Here is a 26,263-nt window from a genome sequence, read left to right as displayed (position 1 = left end):
TTCTGTGTAGTACATTGTGGGTCTCTTTCGGGTTCAGGCACAAAGTTTTGGACCCGTGAAGACCTCTACTTCAGTGCATAGCCTACTGTTATGCCTGCTGATACTCAGTGTGAAAACCTTGTGAATTAGGGCCTATGTGCAGATCTTAACATGCAGTACATTTAACTTCAAATGACTCCATTCCAAACAGAAACTCTGCAGTTGAGAATTTTGATAGGAAGTATCCAGCAAAAAAAGACGATTGAAAATGTTTTTAGCTAACAGCAAATAGTGGTTTCCATCTGTTATTCATGTTAAATATTGGCCAGCTGGTTCAAATCCCACTCAGAGCGAGTGAGGGGAGTAGAACCACAGGGATTACACTGGTGCCGTGACCCGGATGAGAGTGACGTTTAGAAGAGGCCAACTAGTAAGTGCTGTGCAGGTAAATACACACCCACCGACCCACGCACACTTAATTTTAACTGTCCTTGAAAACCAAATATTTCTTAGTTTGAATTAAAAAAAATTTATCATCAAATCTTCTGGCAGCAACATATATATATTTTTTTATTCTCAACTATTGAAATGGTCAAGAAAACCAAACATCATCTGTTAAAATTTTCCCGATCTCTATACAATCTTTCTTAATCACATAAGCTTATACATACATTATGACACACAATTTTTAGAGAAATTTTAATCTACAGCAAGCATAGACAAATATCTATAGTTGGTTTTGTGCAGGTGACCCCCAACCACACAAAGATCCTAACCAAATCATCAGATGTACTGTGCAAAGTTCTTCTCTGTCTGGTGTCATTGGATGGGTGTTGGCCCATAGAGAAAATCAGCTTAAGTGAATTGTTTGGGGTTCTTAAAGCACTTTGTTCAGGCTTATGTACAAGGATTTGCCAATGGCATGTCACAGCTTGCCACACACCACCAGCATATTTACGTTCGGCTTGGTGTGGGTGCACATATGCATTAACTTCCTTTATAGATTGTATTTGTGTGCTGTTATAGATTCTAGTTTTGGCCATGTTTTTTCTTTTTTCTTTATTTCTATGGTTTATTGTTAAGAGACTGCTATCTTCCTTTCAGTTATACCATGTGTGTGTGTGTGTGTGTGTGTGTGTGTGTGGAAAACCAGTTACTGGCCCTACCAGAGCAGGTTAGGGCAGTTCTCATGTTTACCTGCCTACTGTTTTAGCTCTGCCTCTTTTCTCTCACTTCCTGTATCAGGTGCGTGCATGTGTACGTCAGGAGTTGGCGTCCCTGTACATGATAGGATGGCCAGGGGGCCCTGGATTGAAATTCTCACTTGAAGACCACCGGGACTATTTACAGAGCTTACCGGACATCAGGGAAATTTTTAACCTGTGGCCACAGGGACAAAGTTCTCTTATTTTCTCTTTTACTTTTCCTCACTCACTCTCCCCTTCTCATTTTCCCTCTGCCGGAGCGGTTGGATTACCTGTTCAGGTAAGCGGGAGAAATACACCGGTCTGAGTATATTTAATCTGAACATTTTGTCACTAACTTTCACCTGATATTGATTTTGTTTGATAATCATGTACTTGTTGACTCAGCACAGCTGTGGAGAAACTTTCTTTGTGTATTAAGCAACATGAACCCTTTGAAGTGACAAAGCCCATGGAAACTTGTGTGTATTTATACACATAGAGGTATGTGTGTAAGTATGGCACATGTGTTGATGTTCATATATTTGTAGTATAAACACCTTTAGCTTAGATTGATGATCGTCATCATTATCCTCTTGTATCAGCGGTTCAGACCACCAGCTGTTTAGCCAGGAAAACCAACAGCATATCCCCTGTCAGTATGCGTGTGTGTGTGTGTGTGTGTGTGTGTGTGTGTGTGTGTGTGTGTGTGTGTGTGTGTGATTGAGCCAAAAGTCTAAAGAAATAGAATGAAAACGTGTTGGAATAAAAGTGGGTTAAAGAGGAAGATAGAAGGAGAGAGGTTCGTACAGAAAGACGCAGAAAACTAAAAGGTGGGGGTGAGCTATGTAGATTTACATATGAACACTTATGTAACTCTCCCCAAGCTACGCTGGCATGAAGTTCTGATGTTCCTCTCCTACATACCAGAAACATGTAGCCTCATTTCTCATACTGATTGTGTTGTCCAAAATGTCTCTTTTGAGATATATTTGCATTAGTTGTAATTATTTTCCTCATGCACTCACTCAGAGCACCCACTTCTGTCATCTCTCTGTGAGTGTTATTTTTTGTGTATGGCTATGCTCATTAATATCCATAATTTCCACTGAATAGTCATTATATGTGCATTAATCACTGTATGGATTTATTGCAATATTTATTAGCTATATGACGCAACAGTTGAATGTTTAATCAAAAGGGAACCCCAAGGCTCCTTGTTAGGACCTATATATAACTCAACCATTCAACCCTGTTCAACAAAATTATTACATAATATTGTGTGCGTGTGTGTGCACGTGGGCACGTGTGTATAGATTTACAGGTAGATAGATTTTATAATGTCTATAGATCTTCATATTTTTTGTTGTGACAGCCAAATCACACAAATCAGTGTTTAGTTTTTAGAGTTATGTTTAACTCTTCATTCAAGTTGAAATCAGAGCATGCAAAAATTCAGATATGCTGTGGAATTTTCTTCTACAACATGTCTGAACAAAGCATGGTGAAGTCAAAAACAGATCAACAGCAGGACTGAGAGTAAGAGATCCACCTAGCTGCCTCTTTTCTTACAGTGCTGCCTACATCAAGCATGTCTGTCTATTCTGTTCGAACAGAAGCACAGGTGGCATTGCAAGGATAAGATGTTTTAGGGGGGCGAGGAAGGGTGGGTGGCATCTAAAAGCATTTTCGCTAGTGGTCTCAGACTTTTAGACCCCACTATATATTTCTGTTTACGTTTGCATTAATTCCAGTGGTGCATTGTTGTGCACTTTGTTTGATGGAAAAGTTTTGTCTGTGCTGAGTGATATAAAGTGCTGACATACACACGTCCAAGACAAGGCTGATTGGGCACAATATTACACCATGATAGAACCATTAATGCACACTTTGTTCTGTGTAGGTCTGTATATTCCTTTTATTAAGCCATTTATTGAGGATATTTTCAGCATTTTCAGTCACTAAACACTGATCCCACTGGATCTAAGATCAAAATGAGCTTTCTAGTTGATTGTGCACTTTAATGCCATTAGCACTCTTTATGCTTCGTAAACTAACCACCACTTTCCTTTGGGCTAAAGGTCACTTAAGATACAATATTATCTCCTATATTAGAGAGACAGAGTTTAAGGAAAGAAAGTAAAATGAAGCAACAGTTATTAAGTCCTGTCATACTGTTTGTTTAGGACAATGATTTTTTCACCAGAAGTGCCTTTGCATGCGGGAAGACAAAAGAAAATGGAAAATCGTAATTGAATAAGAGCCGCAGGGTAAAAGCAATTATTTTTGTGTGTTTGTGTGTGTAATGCAACTCAGTCACATACTCAAGCCATATAGTCACTCTGAAGGATTATTAAAGAGATGATAATTTACGGGGAACGCAGGATTGCCAGGTATAACTATGTCCTTGGGCACACTCCTTTATGGGTGGGAGTGTGTGTGTGTCCTCTTATATAGTTCTGGTTAAGCTCAGATCAGATTACAGGGAGGCAGACAATAAAGCTATTCTCATGCATTCACCTGCAGTGCTCTGTTGTTCAAGGGTTTCCTCTTTAAATCAACAGTGGATGACTTCACAAAATCAGAGAAATGCACAGAAAGATACTGGGAGAATATGAGGGTGTGTACTGTGTTCAGTGCAGAGAATGTACTTAGTGAGATACTCTAGACAAAATTTTATGGCTGCAATAATTTTACACTCCTATCGAAACCATGCAAACTCTCACGTGCGAATAAGTTGTCTGTACTACAACAGGTGTGGTTATGCACTCAGTCTTATGAAAAAACATCCCGACCACAGGATTTCTTTTACAAGTGAAAATTAAACATTTGTCTTTATATACTCACCCACATGTCATTACAAACAGGTATGCTGTTGTTTTTACTGTGGAACATTAATTATTTTACTATAAAATGACAGTTTATAGAGACTATACTATTAAAAATATAAAAACATTAGTTAACTTTTTTATTTCAAATAAAATAATACTGTTAATAATAAAATTACAAATTCAGAATGACTAAAAAGTGAGTGAATAATGACAAAATATTCCCTTAAGGGCGAGCTACATTTATTTGTTTAAGCTTGAAGCTTAGTTAAATCTAAGATAGGAGTTTATGTAAATTTAGCTACAAAGAAACACACACAAACTCCATTCTGTTCACTAGTAAATGACAGGCTCACATGAAGCCAGGTATAATTGCTTTCAGAGTAATGCTAGAAAATAGCTGTCTCTGTGTGACCTTGATTAAAAACTTCCACTGGCAGTTATAAAATGACACTTTTTTTTTTCTCCGACTGGGATTATTAAGAATCTCAGGTGCACCATTGATATTTCTGTTGCAAGTTTTGGATCAGTGTGATATTTATCCTACTACCAGCTCAGGGAATTAAAAATAAAGTAAAAGCAGAACAGACAGAAATTAAAAACTCATTTTTGCTTCCCTCGTTTTGCTAAACGTTGTGTCTTTGGGTGTGTGCGACCTGCTTTTCCAGGAAACACAGCTAACAAGATTATTATGTGGCCACACCTATTTGCTATTAATGATGGTTCCTTTCTTTCTTTCTTTTTATGTGCTCCTCCCGTACAGGTGGTGGCTCAAAACGCAACCTGACACAACAAAGCCCTCCAACCACACAAAGATTGAGTAACACTTCAAACTTCAACACCATTTCTACCATTTCAGAATGAGTGATCAGGAAGAGGCAGGCGCTGTGGCAATGCCTGTTTGTGGTGCAACAGGTGTCAGTCCCACCTCCCCTCCCCCTGACCTGTGCCATGTCTGTGGACAACGACACCAACAGGAGGAGAATCATGAATATACTTACAAAGAGGAGGTGGATGATGACCTTATGTGCCATATCTGCCTTCAGCCTTTGATCCGGCCACTGGACACCCCTTGTGGACATACCTATTGCCAGGAGTGTCTGACAAACTTCCTGCTGGAGAGCGACTTCTGCCCGGTGGACCGCACTCCACTGATGCTGCAGACCTGCCGGAAGTCCAGCCTGCTGGTGCACAAGCTGCTGGATAAACTGATGGTGTCCTGCCCCTTTACTGAACACTGCACTGAAGTGATGCCGCGGGGAGAAATGGAAGGACACATCAGGAGCCGGTGAGGAAAACACCCTCAGAGCTGGTTTTGATATGATAGTAGTGATCTTAACAAGATTTGAGCTTCTTAATGAAATTTAGCATGGTGGTAGACAGGCTTGGAAGATGACAGTCTGAGACCCAATGTGATATAGCCAAGTAGAACATGGATCTGCTAGTTTTGTTGGTCCTGGAGCAATGTTTATGTCATCATCACTTGAACACTACCAGGGGCATAACAAACATTACGACTATTTTTTAGAAATATCATTGTTTTGTTTTTTTTTACTTTACCTGACGCCAACAGATGCATTGATGCAAACACTAAGCCGTCATTTTCCTATGGCAAATGCCTGTTTACTTGTCGGCAAATCAATTAGGACATTAGGCCTACTGAATATTAATTAGGTAATGTTGCTTTATTAATATTCATGAGTCAAGCTGATAAGTTTTATAATTGTGCTTACCTATTTTCACTGCTGCAAATTTGCAGAGAAATGTATTCAGCACCTTTATCTAGGGAAATTGCATCAAACAAATTCTCATTGAAATGACTGGATTTCCCCAGTGAAATTCTGTCAGTCCATGGTCAATGTAACCACATCTTAATGCTTACAAAAAAAAAAAAAAAAATATATATATATATATATATATATATATATATATATATATATATATATATATATATATATATATATATATATATATATATATATATATAGTGGTGGGGTGATAAATATGAGGCAATCCCTAATCCTAACATAAAACTAAAACCTAAAATCTTCAATCTTATTGGTTAAAACGGATGTTGATCCTGACATTCAGTCAGGTTTGAAGGATGTTTTCAGTAAGGACTCATCTTCAGATGTCTATATTTGAAGGTAACATGAAGGTTTGGAAAAGCACACACAGTTTAAGTTATTGTACTATGCAAGCCCGTTTTGAATTGCTGAATGTGACTGATGCATTGAATTCACACTTCATCTTCTCATTGGCATTCATGAGCAGCTCTTCATTCATTGTCATTCATAAAAGACTCTTGTCAGTGATTCGCCTCAATAGAAGACAAGTGTCGAGCATACCTTCATCAGCATGCATGCATCTGTTTGTTTATTTTGTTAGAGGTTTCCTTTGTTCTCCAATTTTCAGAGGTAGCAACCCCACAGTGACCTCTGTTAAACTGATCTTCCACCTCAAAGCCTTTGGGGGCATTATGCTTAATAATGCTTTTTATTGGAACTCTCCCTCACTCTCTCCATTTTCAGGATGATAGAGACTCTGTCGTTCCTTTGGACTGTTTCTGAATCATTACTGCTCCGCAGGCCTGAGGGCCTCTGTTGAAATTAATTGCATTTTGTTACTGGCGTTAATGGAAAGTTTCCCTCTCATTTAAAATTCCACTTATGGAAACATGATCAACTTGCCCTTTTCTCCAGTCAACCAAAAACCCACACTTGCTTCTTTCCATACTATTGCTCCTCTCCCCTCCCACATCTTTTTACATATTTTGGGCACTTAGGCTATCAGTTCATCTTTCTTTGTATTTCTCTTCCTCTCGTTGCTTTCTCCAAAGTGGTATGGTCTCCTGTGGTTTTAGTTGTTCCAGGACTGTAAATTTGGAAAACACTGAAAATGGGATGGGACTTAAGCAGAACAAGACCTTGTGAGGACTCTTTCTATGTAAGAATGGCCTTTCACTTCACATTCACTTCAAACATTTTTTTTTATGACAACATAAAAGTACATAAAAGTACAAAGTTCCTCTTGATTCCATGCATGTAAGCTCAATAGCTGAGATGCATTTGTCAGCGTCAGCTGCTACAGATTGTGTTTGTGTCCCAGCATTTGTGATCATGTGATGTTAAACCGTGAAGGTTCCTTCACACTGGTGACTCATAACATTGTGGTGAGAAGATCTGATGTATTGAGTCAGTTTCGATTGCTGCTTTGTTGTGTTTTAGTTAGTTTGCATGTGGCTTGGTTTTTTGTATTAAATGTAGAGAGGTTTGTATCTTTCCTGGAATCCTGGATCAGATCAGAGAGGGAATGTGCCACTTTAGGCTCTTATGAACATGCAATATTGATAATAGCACATGCTATACTGTCACCAAATCATATGGTTATTGAAACTGTTGTAAAGTTTGGAGATCTATGAACCTATAACCATAGTCTGATTACATGACCTTGTGAGTTATTGTCTGTTTGGAGAATGATTGAAAAATATATTGCTAGATTAACCTCACAGCTGAACAGATAGAAGACATTCCATGTCTGTCGGTCTCTTCCATTCATCCATCCATCCTTCACGTCTACCCTCAACACACACGTACCCACACACACACACACACACACACACATCCCTTCATAGCTGAATGAACCGTTGCATTGCAGAGGGGGGTGGTCTTTGCCATATGCTCTACCATTGAGGCATATAGACAATGATATATGGACCACCCAAGCCTGCAACTCCCCCTCTCTTCTGTGTCAGTTGGTTCGCCCCAGTTCTCTCTCTCTCTGTAGAGCATGCTGCAGTATAAGTCAGACGCTGTGTTGCCACACTCACACATACTCTCTCTCACTCTCTCTCTCCCTCTCTCACATTCACAGCAGCATGTGGGCTCGTGAGCGTAAATCCTCTTACTCTTGGATGATGCCCAGGACAGATTAGACTGCAACGCAACCATCGCTCCCGACTGGTGTGCCAGCAAACACTGCTCTCTGCCTCCTCTTCTCCTTCTACCTCACCCTTCTCTTTTCTTCTCCATCTCGGCTTCCATGCACCTGTGCCCGTTCCAGATGCCGCTCCTGACTCTTCTCAACTCTTTGTTCATCCTGCACTCTCTGTTCTCCTCCGCTGGCAGCACTCCCAGTCTTTACCTCTCCGTCCACTGCTGCTGATCTCTCTACTGCTGAGATGACCGGGCTAAAAGACTGAGGGAGGTGAGGAAAAAAATTAAAGTGGAAAGACGGAGAAACCAGAAGAAAAGGAAAAGGAAGAGTAGCTTTTTTAATTAGAGAAAGGCGGGAGGGGGGGTCAGAACTGTAGTAGAGGTGTAGAAGCGAGGGCCAGGGAGGAAGCCGGATAGGAAAGACTGCATTCAGCCTAGAAAGAAAGCAAAAGAAAGAGAGTCTCAAGACAAGAGACCCTGGAGAGAGGGGGTCATGAAGGCTCTGCTGCTGTTGGTTCTGCCCTGGCTCAGTCCAGCAAACTACACTGACAATGTGGGCAACCTCCACATCCTCTACTCAGAACTGTGAGTAACACACACATTGGCTCTCGCCAATGTCCTGTGTACGTGTACTTGATGTGAGTTGTGCCCATAAGTACCATCTCATCTTCTAGACTTAAACAGGACAAGTCGCACTGTGCCCCATCCCATCCAGCACTGCAATGTGTGCATCTGATTGTGTGTATAGGTGTGTGTTTGTGTGTGTGTGTCCATACATCATTCTCAATGACCTGTATAAATCCCAACTGATCCTGTTTAGTTTTTTACCTAAACAATTGCTTGCATACTTGTATGTGTTTGTGCATTGCTTGGATATGTGTGTGTTGTTGTCATTTGAAGTTTATAGATTCTAGATTATACTGTCATGTCTAATATGTAATTTAAAAAAAGAAAAAAAATATTTATTGCAGTTGAATGGCAGGGGACAGTGTAGAGGTGATTATGGTTGCATTTTGTGATGAAGCATGTTTTGTTTTGATGCTACCAAGCAGTGAGGGACACTGCAGCATGGCTGAGATGACCTAATACGTGTGTGCGCAGGTGTTTTTTCACACAGTCAGGGGAATTTGGATTTTACATTTTGAGTATGTTTTTATCGTCATATATTATTTATTTCTAAGACATAAAATGAATGTTATCTTTGCACAGTTGCTATGCACACCATTCAGAAAAACATAACACAGGTACTCAAACACGCTCTGCATATCTGACAACAGAACGTCCCAGCACGGAACATAAAACATTCAAGTTGAACTTCTCTGTTGGGTCAGCGTTAAACAGCGCTTCATTGTGCACTGCACTGTCAAAAAGACACTTCTGCATTCAGCATGAGAGTGCCGCGAGTGTGTCTGGGTGAAAGCTGGTTATATTGATCCCGGGTCTTTGGCAGAAACACAATTGTGCCGTGTAAGTGCATGTGAAAGGCTGAGCATAGTACAATAGACTGCATTACAAATCCTCTCTGCTCTTAGAATCGAGACTATACACAACACAAACATGCTGAACTGGTGTGTATAGCATGGAAAACAAAGAAAAAGAGGATTGGATTGGAACAGGACAGTGAGGTGTCTTCAGAGGGATGAATAGTGAGGAGACAGATATGGTAATTTCCTGCACCATCTGTCCATGCGTTTGTTTGGCTTGGATCTCTTAGGATGAGGTCTTTCTGTTTTTCATCTATGTGTATGTGGGTCACCATATAAGCCGTGTTTTATGATTTATGTCCCTGTGTATGTGAGTGTCATGGGTAGACATGCCGTCTTGCGTGCATACATTGAAAAAGAGACAGAAAGAGAGGTGTTGTGTAGTCCATTTTTGTTTGGCTGGTTGATGAGAGCAAGGTCGTTCGTTTTCATCAAATATAATGACAGAAAGCTTCTATTCTCATCTCTCTCACACACACTGGCCTTCTTTCTTGTATTTCTGCTAGTGTTTTGCTTTGCCCAGAATGCCTTTCTTAATTTTTTTTTACGTATCGTTATCTCTTCCCCTCTGTCTTTCTTTGTTATTGGATGTTGAACTTCTCACAGAGATCTCTGTAGTGCTGTGGTGGACATTCATTTGAATGATGGCATATCCTATCAGACTGACCCTGATAGGATAGGATCAATTACAAACATGCTACTATCTTATGTTAACATCTGTCTCAGGTGATCCAGTCACAATAGTTCAGGCGAGACAGATCATGGTTTATGGTGTAGTAACATCTCATGTAACCAATCTGCTCTAAAATAGACTTGTATTTATACTGTATTTTGGAATTGTTTCACATAATCTGTGCTATTAAACATCAACTTTCCATATGTTTTGCATTCCAAATTATTCAATAAGACACTTATTTTCTTTGAAACCTGCACTTAACCAGCAAAGAAAACCCTTGTTTCAGTCCAACTGATGACTGAGAGACGAATATAAGGTCCTTTTATTTTTGTCTGGGAAAAATGCGATGTGGTCCAATGTGTTGCTGACTACCTCCTCATGTCGTCTGAATGTTCGGATCAACACTGTTTTGGACAGTGTTTACACTTGTATACAGAACTGACTACTTGTGAAATTAATGTTAATTCTGGGTGTAATTCCAGTGTCCGTAAGAGCTGATATCCTGAATGTTTGATCTCGGCTGAGGCTTCCCATCTTCCTTTGACTACACATTTCCTTTCTCTCTTATGCTTTGAGATGCTTCATTAGACTTTTGATGAAACATTAATCTTCTCTGTGCACTGTTGCAAATGTTTTTATGCGGATGATTGATGCGTGTGTTTGTTCTTAGGGGGACAATACCTGATAAACAGCGTTACTAATTCTGTGAGCAGTTTATAGGTGATCTGTGTGATTTCTGCACCACTAGTGTCACCAAATGGTATTGCGAAAACAATAGTGGGCACGCAGGTAGCCATTCCTCAGTCTCATGTCACTGGTTGGACCAATGTTTCAGGCTCGTCAGGATTTTTCAATAGTACCATTGTCACGGTCTTAATCATAGTCATTATTTACACTTGTTTTATTAAATTTGTTTGCCAATGGATCACTTATAATAGTCTTTGTATATTACAGGGAAAGATGAATGTATTTTAACACACTCAACCTCTCTTCCTATCTGGTGTCCAGCTCTATTCAACCAAAACACTTTTGCTTCCCAACGCTTTTATGATGTTTAGGTGGATCTTGTGTAAAGGTATGCTGAGATCTGCCTTTTCATGTTTGTGTGATGTTTGATGTCTGCACATGCTTTATCAGGTGGTATTTGAGAAAAACCGCTCGCACACAATGCTTCTAGACATATAACAAAGCATTATTGAACTATGTGTCCATCCAACATTTGCTCTGTAAAATAAACACTTTTATGTATGACCAAATTTCAAGATATGCAAATGTGTTTATTATAGTATTTATAAAAATTTGATTTTATTTTGTTTTGTTAATTTTCAGTTGAATGAAATATGTTTCACACATATTTCTGACAATGTTTTTCCATAGTTTTCCATAGAGTCCTGCTATCGGATTGTGCTTGAGCATTGATGTCATCAGAAGAAAATGCTGTCAATATATTGATATTGATATTTTATGTCAATCTAAATGTAAAAAAGTACATATAAATGTTTCGCTTTAAAGACATAATCTTGTCTGTCCGCATCTAAAGCTGACTTTTTAACTGCTCAAATAGGTGTGAGGAGCTTCTGTTAACACTGATGCAATGTAAGGTTACCGCAAAAGAAAGTGTTTAAGTGAAAAGAAGCACTTTAGAGGTAGGACATCACACTTCTTGAGGGCTGTGCTAACATGTCTAGAGCTTTCATACATTAAAGTGGCACATTTGGGCTGGAATCAGTTTTTGTGAATCAGATATCTGCACAATACAGCTGTGTTTGAAAATGGCTTGGCTGCTCTGACTCATATGAATGTGAATGAGAGCGGCTGGAAGGCTGATCCTGTCAGTATGAGACTCTAGAACAATATGGTTTTGATTTGTGTCCTTCTGCTTGGTTTATGTTTTTTATTTTAGTAGGAATAGATCAGTTATGGATGTGGGGAAGGGTGATTGATTTTGTGTATGTGCATTTGTATATGTCTGCATGCAGCGGATGGCCCTGGTCAGACAGCAGCATGTCGTCATCCGGGTGACGCGCGTGTAGTGAGAAAACAGGGCTGTAGCTGTGGGGCCACATGTTGTCGTGGTTGACCTTATTTTCAGGCGTAGTGAGTGGATGACCACTGAACGTGAGCCGGTTTGTCCTGCGGCATTCGCTGGCTCACTCGATGACCGCATAACCCATCTACTTATCTGTGCCAAGGCACATCACACAAACAGTAAACTACACAGAGAAAAGAAAAGAAATGTATGAACCGTGTTCACTGATGTTGACGTTAAACAGATATGTATTATATGAACCATCACTAAACAGACAGAATGTATGTAGATATATATATATCCACTACCAGTACATTTTTTTTTTAATATTTTTGTCTGCAAGTCTGCATTTATTTGATCAAAATATAGCGAAAGCAATAATGATGTGAAATATTATTGCAATTTAAAAAAACTTTTTTATAGTGTATATTCTTTTTATATATTTTATAAACATGATACTTCAGATCTCATTATAATATGCTAATTTAGTGCTTAAGAAACCTTTCTTATTATCAATGTTGAAAACTGTTATGCTGTTACAATTTTTACATGATTTATTATAATTCAATAATTTATTATATACAGTATGTATGTTTGTGTGTGTGTGTGTGTGTGTGTATATATATATATATATATATATATATATATATATATATATATATATATATATATATATATATATATATATAAACACACACACACACACACACACACAATGTCATCATATATCAATTTCCAATACAGCTGAAATACATTTATAGCTCATTTGTATACAATTTATTTAATTTTATTCTTGCACAGGTAATTAAGTTAAGTTAATATTTTTTATGCAAGTTTTACTTCCAGTAGTTAACTTAACCTTGCGAATGTAATGCCCATTATCTTACAATGAAAGATCTCCGATCTCTCTCTTAGCATTATATTTACCAAAAAAGCTTGATGGTCAAATGGGCATCTACATACCCCCTAAAAAAGCACCTGTTAAAATCCCTGTCAGACATTTATCCTTTTTAATTATGGCAAATCTTACAAAAGATAGAGGCAAAGTCTTGATTTATCCCGAGTGTTAATAAGAGATTTCAAAGATAAATGGTTATCTCCAAATAATTACTTCTTGTCAGCTTTCCTTTCTTGTAATTACTCATTAAGATTTAATTTCAGCTTTTCCATGCTCATGCACCTTTAACTGGTGCGAGGCTGCAAAATCAAAGCAGTCTTCAGACAAATGAAAAGGATGACCTACATGTGACTGCCTCGTTCTCCTCTGCAGAGTCAAATACTGCTTCTGAGCGCTTTCCCCAGAGAGTAAGAGTTCAACAGACTGTCTTACGCTCTTGCCTAAGTGTCTGTCCTGCAGTTGTTCTGCATCCCTTGCCTTCCTCGTCAAGTTAATGATGATGAGGAGCAGGAAGTGTAAAAATGTTGTTGCTAATTCAACACTTTAGCCGCACTGGAGACAGAGAGTTGGCAGAGTCCTACTCCCTGCTCAGCACCTGAACTCAGGGCCGGATCTACACCTGGGCTGGGTGCTCAGTCACTGCTGGGAAACAGTAAGAGAGTGTAGGAAAGGCACAGGAAGTGGAGGGTGTGTGTTTCTATCCTGACAGCGTGCAAGCAGAAATAGAAAGATATGAAATTCTCATCATACTATATAGACAGCCAAAACACAAATCCTAAAACATATTTTAATAAATCAAGTAAAATTGCAACTGAACTTGGGAGTTAGTGATCACCAAGCATTTTGATGTGTATTTCGTTTGTCAAATTAGTTTTGTGCGACATTAGTGGGTAGATAAGAAAAATAAATGAAAATGCCTGTGGAAAGGGTGACTTGATTGGACTCTTCACTTTATACAACATATAGTCACAGAAATAAAGAAACAAAAAAAGTAAAGTACTAAGTACAAATATGTACTATGTACCATTTAGGGCTAAATTAGGTACAAAGATACCTTTTAGCTTTTGTACCTTAGGGTACTGCCCCAAATTACAGCTTTGTACCTTTTTCTTTTTTAAAAAGTGTAGAACACTTTTTAATGGTTGTGAAGTAAGTTTCTCATCAAATGCAGTAGCTACCCAGTATGTGATTTTGGATAAAGCTCATTTCTAACCCTGGCATGGCACAATGAGATTCCAGCTACAAGCACTTTGTGAGTTCACACTGAGCCCGAACTGGGACGTGGCATGTCACAGTCAATCACAAAACAAAGCCAATCAGAATATGTCTTTCGGTTTACAGTCTCAATCACACTAGCAGTACGCTGCACTTGAACTTATAATAAAAAACGTATGAAACTTAATACAAACTTTTACATCATCCACATTTAATGTTTAATATGCAAGATTTTTGGTTCCAAAACCAGTAGCGCAAACCCTCCCCCACTGCCGATTCATTGGTCAACTCAATCATTCACTCATCTGTTAGATGTAATTCATACTTCCCAGATTCAACTCAGATTCAGCACAGAATAATCATGGATGAATCTGATCGCGACAAACACTTATGCTATCTATCACATATCTATCATATGTGCTACAAATGTTTTACTAAGGTTTAGAAGATTGTATTTGTTTCAAAATTGTGTAGGCAGCCAGCACTGTGACAGACATAACCAATGAAATCTTTAGAATGGTTTCAATGGGCTTTTGCGTACTAGTGTAAAAGGCAATGCAGGATCTTTTCATCCCAGTGGCAAACTTGGAGAGGGCCGCATATGTGAAGATATCTGGAAAACTAGGCCAAGCAGAGCTGCTCATGTGAAGCTAAAGTGTGAATAAACAGAAGATTACACATATACACACGAACCAACAATGAGCTCATCTAAAGATGATTTTTTTGCTCTTAGAACATTGGATGTTTTAAAGCTTCAGTACACAAGCACACACATGTTCACTGGGGAACATGGCGTCTTAAAAACACTTAAAATACACCGCTGGGATGTCAGTTCTGTCCTTCTGAATCCATGCAGAACAACACGCAAATGCAAAATGGATGGCATGGGAAGGGGGTGCTCTCTGTGTGCCATGTGAGCGGGTCAGTTGTATCTACAGCTTCAGATTGTGCACAGGTCTTAATGTTAAGTGCTCAAAGCAAAGATAACACACACTCCAGCACTATCTCCTGCACACATTAGAGAACTGAAGCAGATCACTGTCCCGGTTCAACACTGAGAGGGAGAGAATGTGAGAAATAAAGTCAATGCGGTCGCTCTGGGGGAGGGGAAGGTTGTAGAGGGATGAACATAAATCTGCTGCTGTCTTCATCCTGCTGTTCTCATCACAGAGAAGTAGGGAAACAGAATAGTGGGAGGGGAGGAAGAAGGTATAGAAAGAAGGTATGAAAGAGAGAGAGAGAGATAGAGAAAAAGAGAGAGAGACATGGTAAAGGAAAATGGAGGTCTGCATAATTGTCCTTGCATGCTGCCAGTGTGGTTAATGCTGTCGATGTGTGTCACTGTCCAAAAGAGATACATGTAAAGTTTTATTTTTGGGGCAAAGTGTTATATACATATATACATCTTTTTTTGTATTATTATTATTCCAATGCAACTTCAGATGCATAAAGGACCAAGGTTATTCTTGTTAACTAAAACTAGAACTAAAACCATAAAAAAAGAATCTAAAAATGTTTAGTTTAAGCACTAAAATAACTAAAACTAAACAAACATAAAAGTATTTAGTTAACTGTATATATTCATTTAATTAATTGTTTATATATATGGGGCAATCTGTTTGCCTAACCAATTCCAAGCTCCATTTGGTGTTGCTAGTATAGCACAGCTAGAGAGTTCACTAAAGGAAAAAAAAAACAGATTATGAGAAATGTAAATGGATTTTAAAAATGTCCCCCAATGAGTTTTACTTGGCCATTTATCTGTCTCTCCTCTTCTCCGGTCTTAATAGTTCTCTCAGAGCTTTTTTTCATGAGTGTGTAATCCTCCAGACAATGAACGGCTGGACGTGAATACGTCACAACTCCTAAAGTCCCAAAGAAAAAAATGATCTGTGTCTCCTCCTCCCTCCTCCTTCCAGTCTTTTTCTCCCCAAGATTATTACTTTCCTTAATCCTTCCTCCTGCTGCACTGAAGCTCTGATCTTCAAACCCATCAGCAGATTAAGTACAGATAAGGAGGAAGTCACTTCCTTTGATAAACTTCACAAAGACTGATTAAAGTGCATTTATATGTGTGCGCATGTCTCCCCAGTCAAACGTCAGAGCAATTAAAGAGATCAGACAGACCGAGCACAACTTTCCAATGATGCGTTTCTCTTTACAACTGTTAAAACTTAAGAAATGGCAAGACATCTACAGTATATCACTCTATATCAGGTGTCTTAAATTGCTATAAACTAGGCATAGTTTCATACATTATGATTACTCAGCTGTTAGTTTAACTCACAAATCATTGTTGATTTTCTGCATTTCTATTTTTGACGTATTGCAGCTTCTTCAAACACTTTATTTAGCTTGTTTGTCTGAAATAAAATCCTTGTATTTACTTTATATAAATTAATTTAAATATTTAATTCAGATTAATTTCATGTAATTTATATTTCAATGCAATTTATATAAATTAACAAATGTACGAAATATTAAATAAAATATACATTTTAAAAGTGTTTAAATGTAATTTTTATATAATATAATATAATATAATTTTTTATAATATAAATCTACATTTAAATAATTATTTGTTATTCTTTTACTGGTCCCCAGGTAGTTCAAGAATATACTGAGCTGGTTGCAGGGACTCAGACACAATATCCTGCAGTGCTCTGAGATTTCAGATGTCAATAGGAACTGAATGTGCTGCAGTTTTGTCAGAAATTGCATTCTGTGCTGGTGTAGCGTTGCATTGCAATGTTGTCTGTCGGTCAACTACAGTCTCCGGCTCTTTAACTGCTGCTGTTTGTGTAAGCGAGTGTGTGTGTGTTTGTGTACGCCGTTGTAGCCACTTACAAGAGTGCTGATTGCGTGCAATGATGGCGTGATTTAGTACCTCTCTCTTTCTCAGTGGTTCAGCAGTGAGCTATGATGATGACATTTCTGTCCTCTCCTCTCTGTGTGTCAGTCGTACACTGAGCTGTGATTACTGATTATCCTGATGCTTGGGTCTGGATTAGCAGTAGCAGTGGAGATTCCAAGGGGAAGGGATGAAATATTTCACATATGTATGATACCTCTGCCCCCCTTAAGATGAATACACTTGAGTAGGAATGCAGAGGAGGAATTTATAAGAGTATCTGATGTAACATGCCTTTTAAATACATCCAGAGTGTAACATATCGATAACGTTGCATTAAAATGATTATTAATAGTAGTCAATAGTGTAATAGTATTTTTGTAGGTTTTAATGACTTTCAGCCACTCTAAGAACAACCCAACCGTTATCTTTTATTGATCTATTTCTGTATATCTAGAGTATGTAATATACAAACATACATAAAACAGGAACAGATAAAAAGAAAGTAAATAGATCAGAAATTTAGTTTTGTCAGTTAATCATGTCAAGAGACATTATATGATGGTTCATACTATAAAAATATGACAAAAATACAGTCTTAGAGCTGTATTATTCAGGCAGGTTCAGGATAATCCATGCACTCAAAAGAGGATTGAAACGTCGATCAGGTTTTGATGACTTAGATACAGACCTGTTTGTATACTGATGTCTGTAGTGTACTGGAAGACTTAGTGTACTTGATTTAGTGTGTCCAAGCTTTAAGTAGCCAGCGAAATATCCTAGAGATTAATTTCATTATTATTAAGAGGAAAGGAGCACATAATTCTCCCTCTTTTTGTCAAGCCATTATGAGGTCTCTCCGGGCTGTGGCCTAAATCTCCACAATCACAATCAAAAATAGGAAGAAATGAAAATGAAGAGCAAAGATAGAGGTTTGATTTTATTTATTTATTTTTATCTGTCTGCTGAATGCATCTCTCTCTCTCTCTCTCTTTGAATAAATAAATACAATAATAATAATAATTCAGGTAAACTAAATTCATATCTAAAACTAACTACTATAGTAAAACTACAAACTAGGATACTAAAACTGAATCCTAAACTTACCCCCTACTAAATTAAACTTAAACAAAACCCAATGAAAAATGTTACTGAAACAGTCTTGTTTTAGTAGCATTGAGATACTATTATATTTTTCAATCAATATTTTAAATTAGTTCTTATTTATAGATGTTCTATTTTAATTTCAATTTAGATAAAAGTTTAGTAATTTAGTCGTTTTACGATAATTTTTTTAATCATGTTTTTGTTTTATGTTATCATTTTTAATTATGTCTATCTCGTATTTGTATTTCAGTTTTAGTTTTAGTTATAGATCAAGTTAAACTAAAAGAGGATAAAAATAATGATCATTTTCAGATTGTCTCTTCAAGAAAACTTAAGGCCCATTTAAACTGAAAGAATGCAGGATGGGTGACAGCGAAGCGAAAAGGATGCGTGAGATGAAGTTGTTTAAGGTCGGGGTCCAGGGAAGATTGAGAGATGGAGGGAAGCGAACAAACGACAGAAAGACTGGAGCGTGGGGAGAGAGTGATGGAAAAGTGCATAAGAGTTGTTAATCGCTCTCTGTTGCTCTGTGTCCTGCTGCCCATCCATATGGCTGCATATATGTGTGTGTGAGAGAATGAAAATGAAAGAGAAAATTGGTTACAAGATGACTGACACATGCCATCATTCATATAACTGGATGGTTGGATTAAACGATAACCTCTGGATTGCTGTTATTGTGGCTACATGGTTTATGGCTGAGTCTGTCAGGACAAAGACACGGGTTATGACTTCAGACTGCTGCTTTATCTCTAGCAGGAAAGCCTGTTTTAATTATCATCTGCCTAAGCCCATTAACAAAGTAACACACAAAACCACTGTGTCACAGACTCTCTTTCTCTCTGCACACAAACACACTACACAGCACTGTGCAATCTTAACTAACATTATTAATATTAATATTGTTCCTATATTAACACAAATATCATTTTCTACAATGTTCAGAGTTAACTGAGGACTGTTTGGTCAACACTATAAAAAAAATATTTTGTTAATCAGTTTTTTTTTATAGGCATCATATGAAGCTATTTAAATTTTTCCTTTCTCTTTGGAGTGTTAAAAGCTCTTCTGTAATCTGTAGAGTTTTAAAGATTAAAGTCCCAAATCACTGTTACATAAAACAGATCATTCTAACACGCCCCTATGTCTACGTCACGATGTGGGAAGATTTGCATAACACTGCTCAAATGTTCACGCAAGAAAGAAGGTGTAAGTTTATTTATTTTACACAGTTTAAGATATTTTAGATTTAGTCCGAGAGCTCTCAGTCCCTCCATTCAAATTGTGTGTATGGTATACTGTCCATGTCCAGAAAGGTAAGAAAAACATCATCAAAGTAGTCCATGTGACATCAGAGGGTCAGTTAGAATTATTTGAAACAGAGAAAATATATTTTGGTCCAAAAATAGCAAAAACTATAACTTTATTCTACATTGTCGTCCGGGTCTGTTTGGAGAGAGTTCAAAACACTGCAGTTAAGTGATATCTGGTTCGCGAACGAATCAATCGATGTAACCGGATCTCCTTGAACCAGTTCACCAAATCGAACTGAATCATTTTAAACGTTTCGCATCTCCAATAAGCATTAATCCACAAATATCTTAAGCCGTTAACTTTTTTAACGTGGCTGACACTCGCATCGGTTTTCGGATCACCAGTAGTTCTTTCGGACAGTTCGATTCAATAAACCGGTTGAATAAAATGGTTCACCGGTTCTTTTGCGCTCGACGTAATGATGTCATTTGCGATGATTGCCCTTGATTAAAGCCTTCGGTTTACCTGGGCTCATAACATTAGCACAGAATCAGTTCAGAATCAATCACCAAAAAAAAAACAGTTTGGTTTAGATGCTCTGTGTGTCATTCTGCTTCACACAACACATGCGCAGTATTATCAGCTCCTTGGTTCTCAAATCGGACGCGTCAGACAGAAACGGTTCTTGACTCGAGAACGAGTCAGTCTGTTGTTCATTATCTGGCTCGGCTCAGTGTTCATCTTCAGGCAATCACAATGCACTGGATAGCTTGCCAATCAGCATACACTTCACTTTTCAGAGCGATGAGCTTTGTAAAAATTTGTGTGTTTCAGAAAGACGGTGCATAGAGGAGCAACAATAATGTACATTATATGGAAAATATATATTTTTTAACCTTAAACTGCATAAACACATTGCATTACACCAAATAAACAAAATAATGTTATTCTTAGCAATGTTATTTTTTCTTCAGAAAACAAAACTTAATATTTTAAATCATTTTGATACTCAAGTAAATATCTGTTGTATTGTTGGAAAATCATGGGTAAAAGATCCTGAAGTGAACTGTCCCAACTGGATGGCCTCCATTGAGCCTCTTTTTGTTATATTAGGAGATTATGTTTCCTTTCAGGTAATCACACCCATTGCTTTTGATGGCAACCGAAGAGGCAAAGAATGCCTTTCATTGACTATACAGTTCTTACCAGATAGCTGTAAATGACTTCATCCATCCATCTTTCTATCATTCTATCTATTGGTCTGTCTGTCAGTATCAGGGATATGTTATATATGAGAGTAGTAGTTGTCATCACAACAAACTCCTAAGCCATAATTTTTATCCTGACACATTGTTAATCGACCAGCGTGAGGCAGGATTTGAGATCTTTCATCAGAACTGTGACAGAAGCTGACTGAAAGCAGCTGTTGCTCTTTTAGGGTGTTTATTAAGTTTGCACACCTCTGAGGCACTCCAATCAGTGGTCAGTAGTAAGTGAGATATACGGCCAGTGTCAAGCTCTCTGCCACACATACCTTTTCTTTCTTTCTCTCTCTCTCTCTCTTGTGGCATCTATGAGAGTGAAGACAGGCATGAATACTAAGACAAAATGCTTTATTTTAAACCTGGTCCCCAAGGCATGGCATCTGTTCTGGTGCTGTACACATATTTTTGGCTGCATGTGTCCGCCCATTGATTTATCCCTCACAGCCAGCCCTCAGAGAGAGAGCTCTGCTCCAGCAACCACCATAATGGTGCCATCATTCACTTTACAATTGTTTGAGATGATTTTATTGTTTTCTAGTTAATATAGGACCATAACTTCAACCTAACTGTTTAGTATTGATGAAATAACCAAATTACATCAAGTGTGCAACTGGGAAGTCTGCCCCTATTATCTATCTGTCTGGATACCTCTGGGTAGCCCCGCCCCCACATTGAAACCTCATTGGTTCAAAATAAAACATAAAATATCTTCTGTCTGGATGTGATTGGGTCACATTGTACAGAAGTTTCTATGTTTTCATTCAGTGTGGACGGGCAAATTGCTTATCGCCAGACAGAACAGTGTAAAGCCCAAATTCAGAATGGAGGAAAACCTGTGACCTTCTATGAGGGTTTACTTGGGTTTACTCATTGTCTGTGTGTGTGTGAACATAATGACATTTGAGGAATGCTCTCGAGTACAGATTGAAGCCGCAGGTCTATTACTGGATGTGTTCATGTGTAATCTACACTAGCGTCTGACTGTCAGTGTGTATGAGTAAAGTAAGGTTATAAAGAGATGGCTTTAGCAGATGATTAGTTTTATAAGGTAAGGAATCTCATTTCAAAGGTGATGTGTTTTATATTCTAGCCTTTGTGTTTGTTTGCCATGCTTCTTGGGGTGAAATATCTTTGTTTGTTAGTCTCCTCTGTGACAATGCAGCATAATTTATCAGCTACACAAGAATGTAAACTCACAAAGATCAAGTACAAGTCCAAATACACCCTCTTGTAACAATGTAATTATTCAGTCTCCTCTGCGTGACTTTGCTTTCCTAATTAGCACATAGATGATGACAACGTTCATTGAAAGGTAATATATCTTGCTGACCTAGACGTCGTTTTGTGTGTGTGTGTTTTCACAGGTGTAAAGGAGCGTCACACTATGGGCTCTCCGCAGAGAGAAAGCGGCGCTCTCAGGAGGAAGACTGCACAGACAGCACCTCAGAGCTCACTGTGGCAGCACTGCCCGGGGAGGGATGCCCCTCCTCTGCTATCGCCCTCCTATCAGATGAGCCCGGCCTGGTTAACCCCGCCTATGAGCCCAGTGTGGAAGATAACAGCCAATCCGGAAGCACCACCAGCCTGGCAGCACGCAGCGGTTCAAGGAAGAGTGAGTGTGAGTGCACACATTGTGCTTGTGTGTATTTATCTAAATATTATGTTTAATATATATATACAAACCCGATTCCAAAAAAGTTGGGACACTGTACATATTGTGCATATAAACAAAATGCATTAATGTGGACGTTTCAAATTTCAATATTTTATTCAGAATACAACATAGATGACATCAAATGTTTAAACTGAGAAAATGTATCATCTTAAGGGAAAAATAAGTTGATTTTAAATTTCATGGAATCAACACATCTGAAAAAAGTTGGGACAAGGCCATGTCTACCACTGTGTGGTGAGTGCCACTGTCTGCAAACGTCTGGGGAGGAGACAAGTTGCTCAAGTTTAGGAATAGGAATGTTGTCCCATTCTTGTCTAATACAGGCTTTTACTGCAGGCTGGCCATTTCAGTACCCGCATACTCCTTCTACACAGCCATGATGTTGTAATTGTTGCAGTACTGTATGTGGTCTGGCATTGTCATGTTGGAAAATGCAAGGTCTTCCCTGACAGAGACGAAGTCTGGATGGGAGCATATGTTGTTCTAGAACTTGGATATACCTTTCAGCATTGATGGTGCATTTCCAGATGTGTAAGCTGCCCAAGCCACACACACTCATGCAACCCCATACCGTCAGAGATGCAGGCTTCTGAACTGAGCGCTGATAACAACTTGGGTTGTCCTTGTCCTCTTTAGTCCGGATGACATGGCGTCCCAGTTTTCCAAAAAGAACTTCATATTTTGATTTGTCTGACCACAGAACAGTTTCCCACTTTGCCATAGTCCATTTTAAATGAGCCTTGGCCCAGAGGAAATGCCTGCACTTCTGGATCATTTCTTCTTTTTTGACCTAAAGAGTTTTAGCCGGCAACGGCGAATGGCACAGTGGATTGTGTTCACCGACAATGTTTTCTGGAAGTATTCCTGAGCTCATGTTGTGATTTCCATTACAGTAGCATTCCTGTATGTGATGCAGTGCCGTCTAAGGACCCGAAGATCACGGGCAGCCAGTATGGTTTTCCGGCCTTGACCCTTACACACAGAGATTGTTCCAGATTCTCTGAATCTTTAGATGATATTATGCAATGTTGATAACTTCAATCTCGTTGCAATTTTTCTCAGAGAAACTCCTTTCTGATATTGCTCCACTATTTTTCACCGTAGCATTGGGGGAATTGGTGATCCCATCTTGACCTCTGAGAGACACTGCCACTCTGAGAGGCTCTTTTTATACCCAATCATATTGCCAATTGACCTAATAAGTTGCAAATTGGTCTTCCAGCTGCTCCTTATATGTACACTTGTATGTACAACTTTTCGGACCTCTTATTGCTACCTGTCCCAACTTTTTTGGAATGTCTAGCTCTCATGAAATACAAAATGAGCCAATATTTGGCATGACATTACAAAATGTTTCACTTTCAACATTTGATATGTTATCTATATTCTATTGAGAATAAAATATACGTTTATGAGATTTGTAAATTATTCCATTCCTTTTTTACTCAAGATGTGTCCCAACTTTTTTGGAATGGGGTTTGTACATATGTATTTATATAGTATTATATAAAGTATTATATAATTGTATATATATTACTATATAATTGTATATATAGTATTATATAATTCTGTATATATATATATATATATATATATATATATATATATATATATATATAGTATTATATAATTCTGTATATATATATATATATATATATATATATATATATATATATATATATATATATATATATATATATATATATATGTATATGTATATGTTACATTTTGGGTGACTGTTAAATATTAACTTATATACTATAAAATTACATTTATTTAATTTTTATTTTTAAATTTTAGAACAAAAACTCAATAACAAAGCTTTGAAATTTATAACAAATTCAGAACAAACTTTTTTTTCAAAATCAGTTCAAACTGCATGTCTGAAAAGGCTCAGCTGAGACACACAATTGACATTGCAGTTAAAGAAATAAAGAGGAAGATTTAAAGAAAGAGTTCAAATATGCCTTATAAATACTTATGAGGCCTGTTCCTGACCTTCACAAATGAGTTCAGATGTGTTTCATTTACTGACATCCCCCTTGAAACGTGAATCCTGGAGAATGGGGACAATAAATGCTGCTGCACCAGCATGTCTGGTTTCGGGACTGGAAACAGTGTGACAGTTGAACAAGCTGTCTGCTTCCAATCCAGCCAATGCTTCTGTCAGAACTCTGTCCATCAGGACAGAAAGACTGAAAGAATTGAGGATTGAGACAGAAAAAGTGTTTTAACCTTTACAGACTCAGCAAGTGTTGACACAGACTCTCAACTTCTAATAATTCCACAATTATAATAACTTCCTTGAGGAACATTAACTGACTTTAGGAACATAAAATTAACTTAACAGATCATTAGTTTGTCAAAAACTCTTTTTATATATATATTTTCTCCACTGATCACCCGTAGGGTGTTTAAAAATCTTGGATATATCGAAACATTAAAAGCTTGTATATAATGCAGTTTTATTTTTGTCTGAAACTTTCATCTGTGATGTCTTAAGTTACACAGACATGCAGAAAAATGTGTCCTGCACTTTCTGTGCTGATTCAGGTCTGACCTGTAGAAGTTATAATCTTACTGCAACGTCCACAATACAGCACCAGCAGGTGTATGCTTGACCTGCAGGTGTAATATATTATGATGCTCAAAAAAGAGAGACAATCTGATTGGCTACTGTGTGCAAATTAAATTCTGGTAGGCTGGAAGTGGACAGCATAATGTGTGAGGGACATGTCCAGACATGTTTAGTTGCAAACGTCTCAATCTCCTCCTTTCTTACTCAGTTCCTTCTCACATTCATTTACAGATCGCAACTTTGACAGAACATCAGTGCGTAGTCGCTCTTTTCGCCGCCTGAATCGAGCCTTCAGTGTCCTGAGGAGGACCAAGAGTGGGACAGCCGTGGCCAATGAGACCACAGAGGAGCTAGACAACCTCAGAAACGCCAACATACCACCTGAAGGTGAGTTTGTGTCTCGCAAGTATTGTATTTGGGCATTTCCAGCTGGTCAAGTTGGAATCCAAATGGTTTACCAGCTAAACACCAACTTCACTTGGCAAGAAGACCAGCTAGACCAGAAGATTACCAACTGTGTAAGCAGCTAGACAGAATTAAACCAGTTAGGAACAACAAACCAAATAGGTTTTTAGATGCACTGTGTTATAAAATTAGCATGTTTATAAATATGAAAGATTTTCTAACTGTGTAGTGTAACTGTGCTGTTATGAAGCATTATTACATAGCAATAAAACATGAATTTTCCTATTAATATCGTTCAGTACCATGCTAAACCAATATCAATGGATAGTAAAAGGAGAAAGGGAGTGTCAGAAGGTGACAGTCTGGTTTGGGTCCGCTCAGCCCCGCAGTAGCATATGGTCCTTTAATAATACAGATGGAGCCCGAGGAGACTTGTCAGAGGGAGACAGAAAGGAAATGAAGCGGTGTGTCGGGACAGAGGAACTGGACAGAGGAACGGTGAGGGAGATGGTTGCTTTCTGAATGAAAACAAAAGAGAAGAAGAGTGCTTGGGAGATTGAAAATGAGTAAGGAAAATACTGATAAGCGTCCGTGTTTGTTATGTAACAGCCTGGCTGCAGTAGTAATGAGCTTCACTTTCTCTCTCCCTGCAAGCAATCAGAGGAGATGAGAGGAAAATATTGACTTTGAAAGTGAGAAACTGCAGATTGTGGAGAACATGAGGATACAAGAGAGGGTGTGTGTAATGGAGAAAGAATGGATTGATAAAGATAAGGAAAGACAAATCACAGAGATTGTTACAGAATCCAGCTGTAGTTTAGAGTCTGTTCAGGCACAGGTAAAGTACCAATCTTTCATCCTGAACAAATACAAATGTACACGCATATTATGAATAAATTG

At 38.2% G+C, this 26,263-nt stretch overlaps 1 protein-coding gene across 5 annotated transcripts in view; it reads left to right on the top strand.

The window, feature by feature from the left end:
* Nucleotides 1-1,221: 1,221 nt before the first annotated feature.
* LOC113063318 (E3 ubiquitin-protein ligase LNX-like) overlaps nucleotides 1,222-26,263 on the top strand; it is a 41,866-nt gene continuing 16,824 nt past the window's right edge. The window contains exons 1-4 of one of the 5 annotated variants that reach the window (XM_026233624.1): nucleotides 1,222-1,464; nucleotides 4,755-5,279; nucleotides 22,070-22,317; nucleotides 25,190-25,345. In XM_026233624.1, the coding sequence (XP_026089409.1) occupies nucleotides 4,852-5,279; nucleotides 22,070-22,317; nucleotides 25,190-25,345 (832 nt within the window). In that variant the 5' untranslated portion in view covers nucleotides 1,222-1,464; nucleotides 4,755-4,851. Of the gene's footprint in view, nucleotides 1,465-1,571; nucleotides 1,668-4,754; nucleotides 5,280-7,798; nucleotides 8,512-22,069; nucleotides 22,324-25,189; nucleotides 25,346-26,263 lie in introns of those variants that run through there. The other 4 variants (XM_026233622.1, XM_026233623.1, XM_026233626.1 and 1 more) reach the window with 4 other exon arrangements.

The sequence above is a fragment of the Carassius auratus genome, chromosome 45 (assembly GCF_003368295.1).
Source record: "Carassius auratus strain Wakin chromosome 45, ASM336829v1, whole genome shotgun sequence".
Taxonomy (NCBI): Eukaryota; Metazoa; Chordata; class Actinopteri; order Cypriniformes; family Cyprinidae; genus Carassius; species Carassius auratus.
This window is presented reverse-complemented; position numbering and strand designations above follow the sequence as displayed.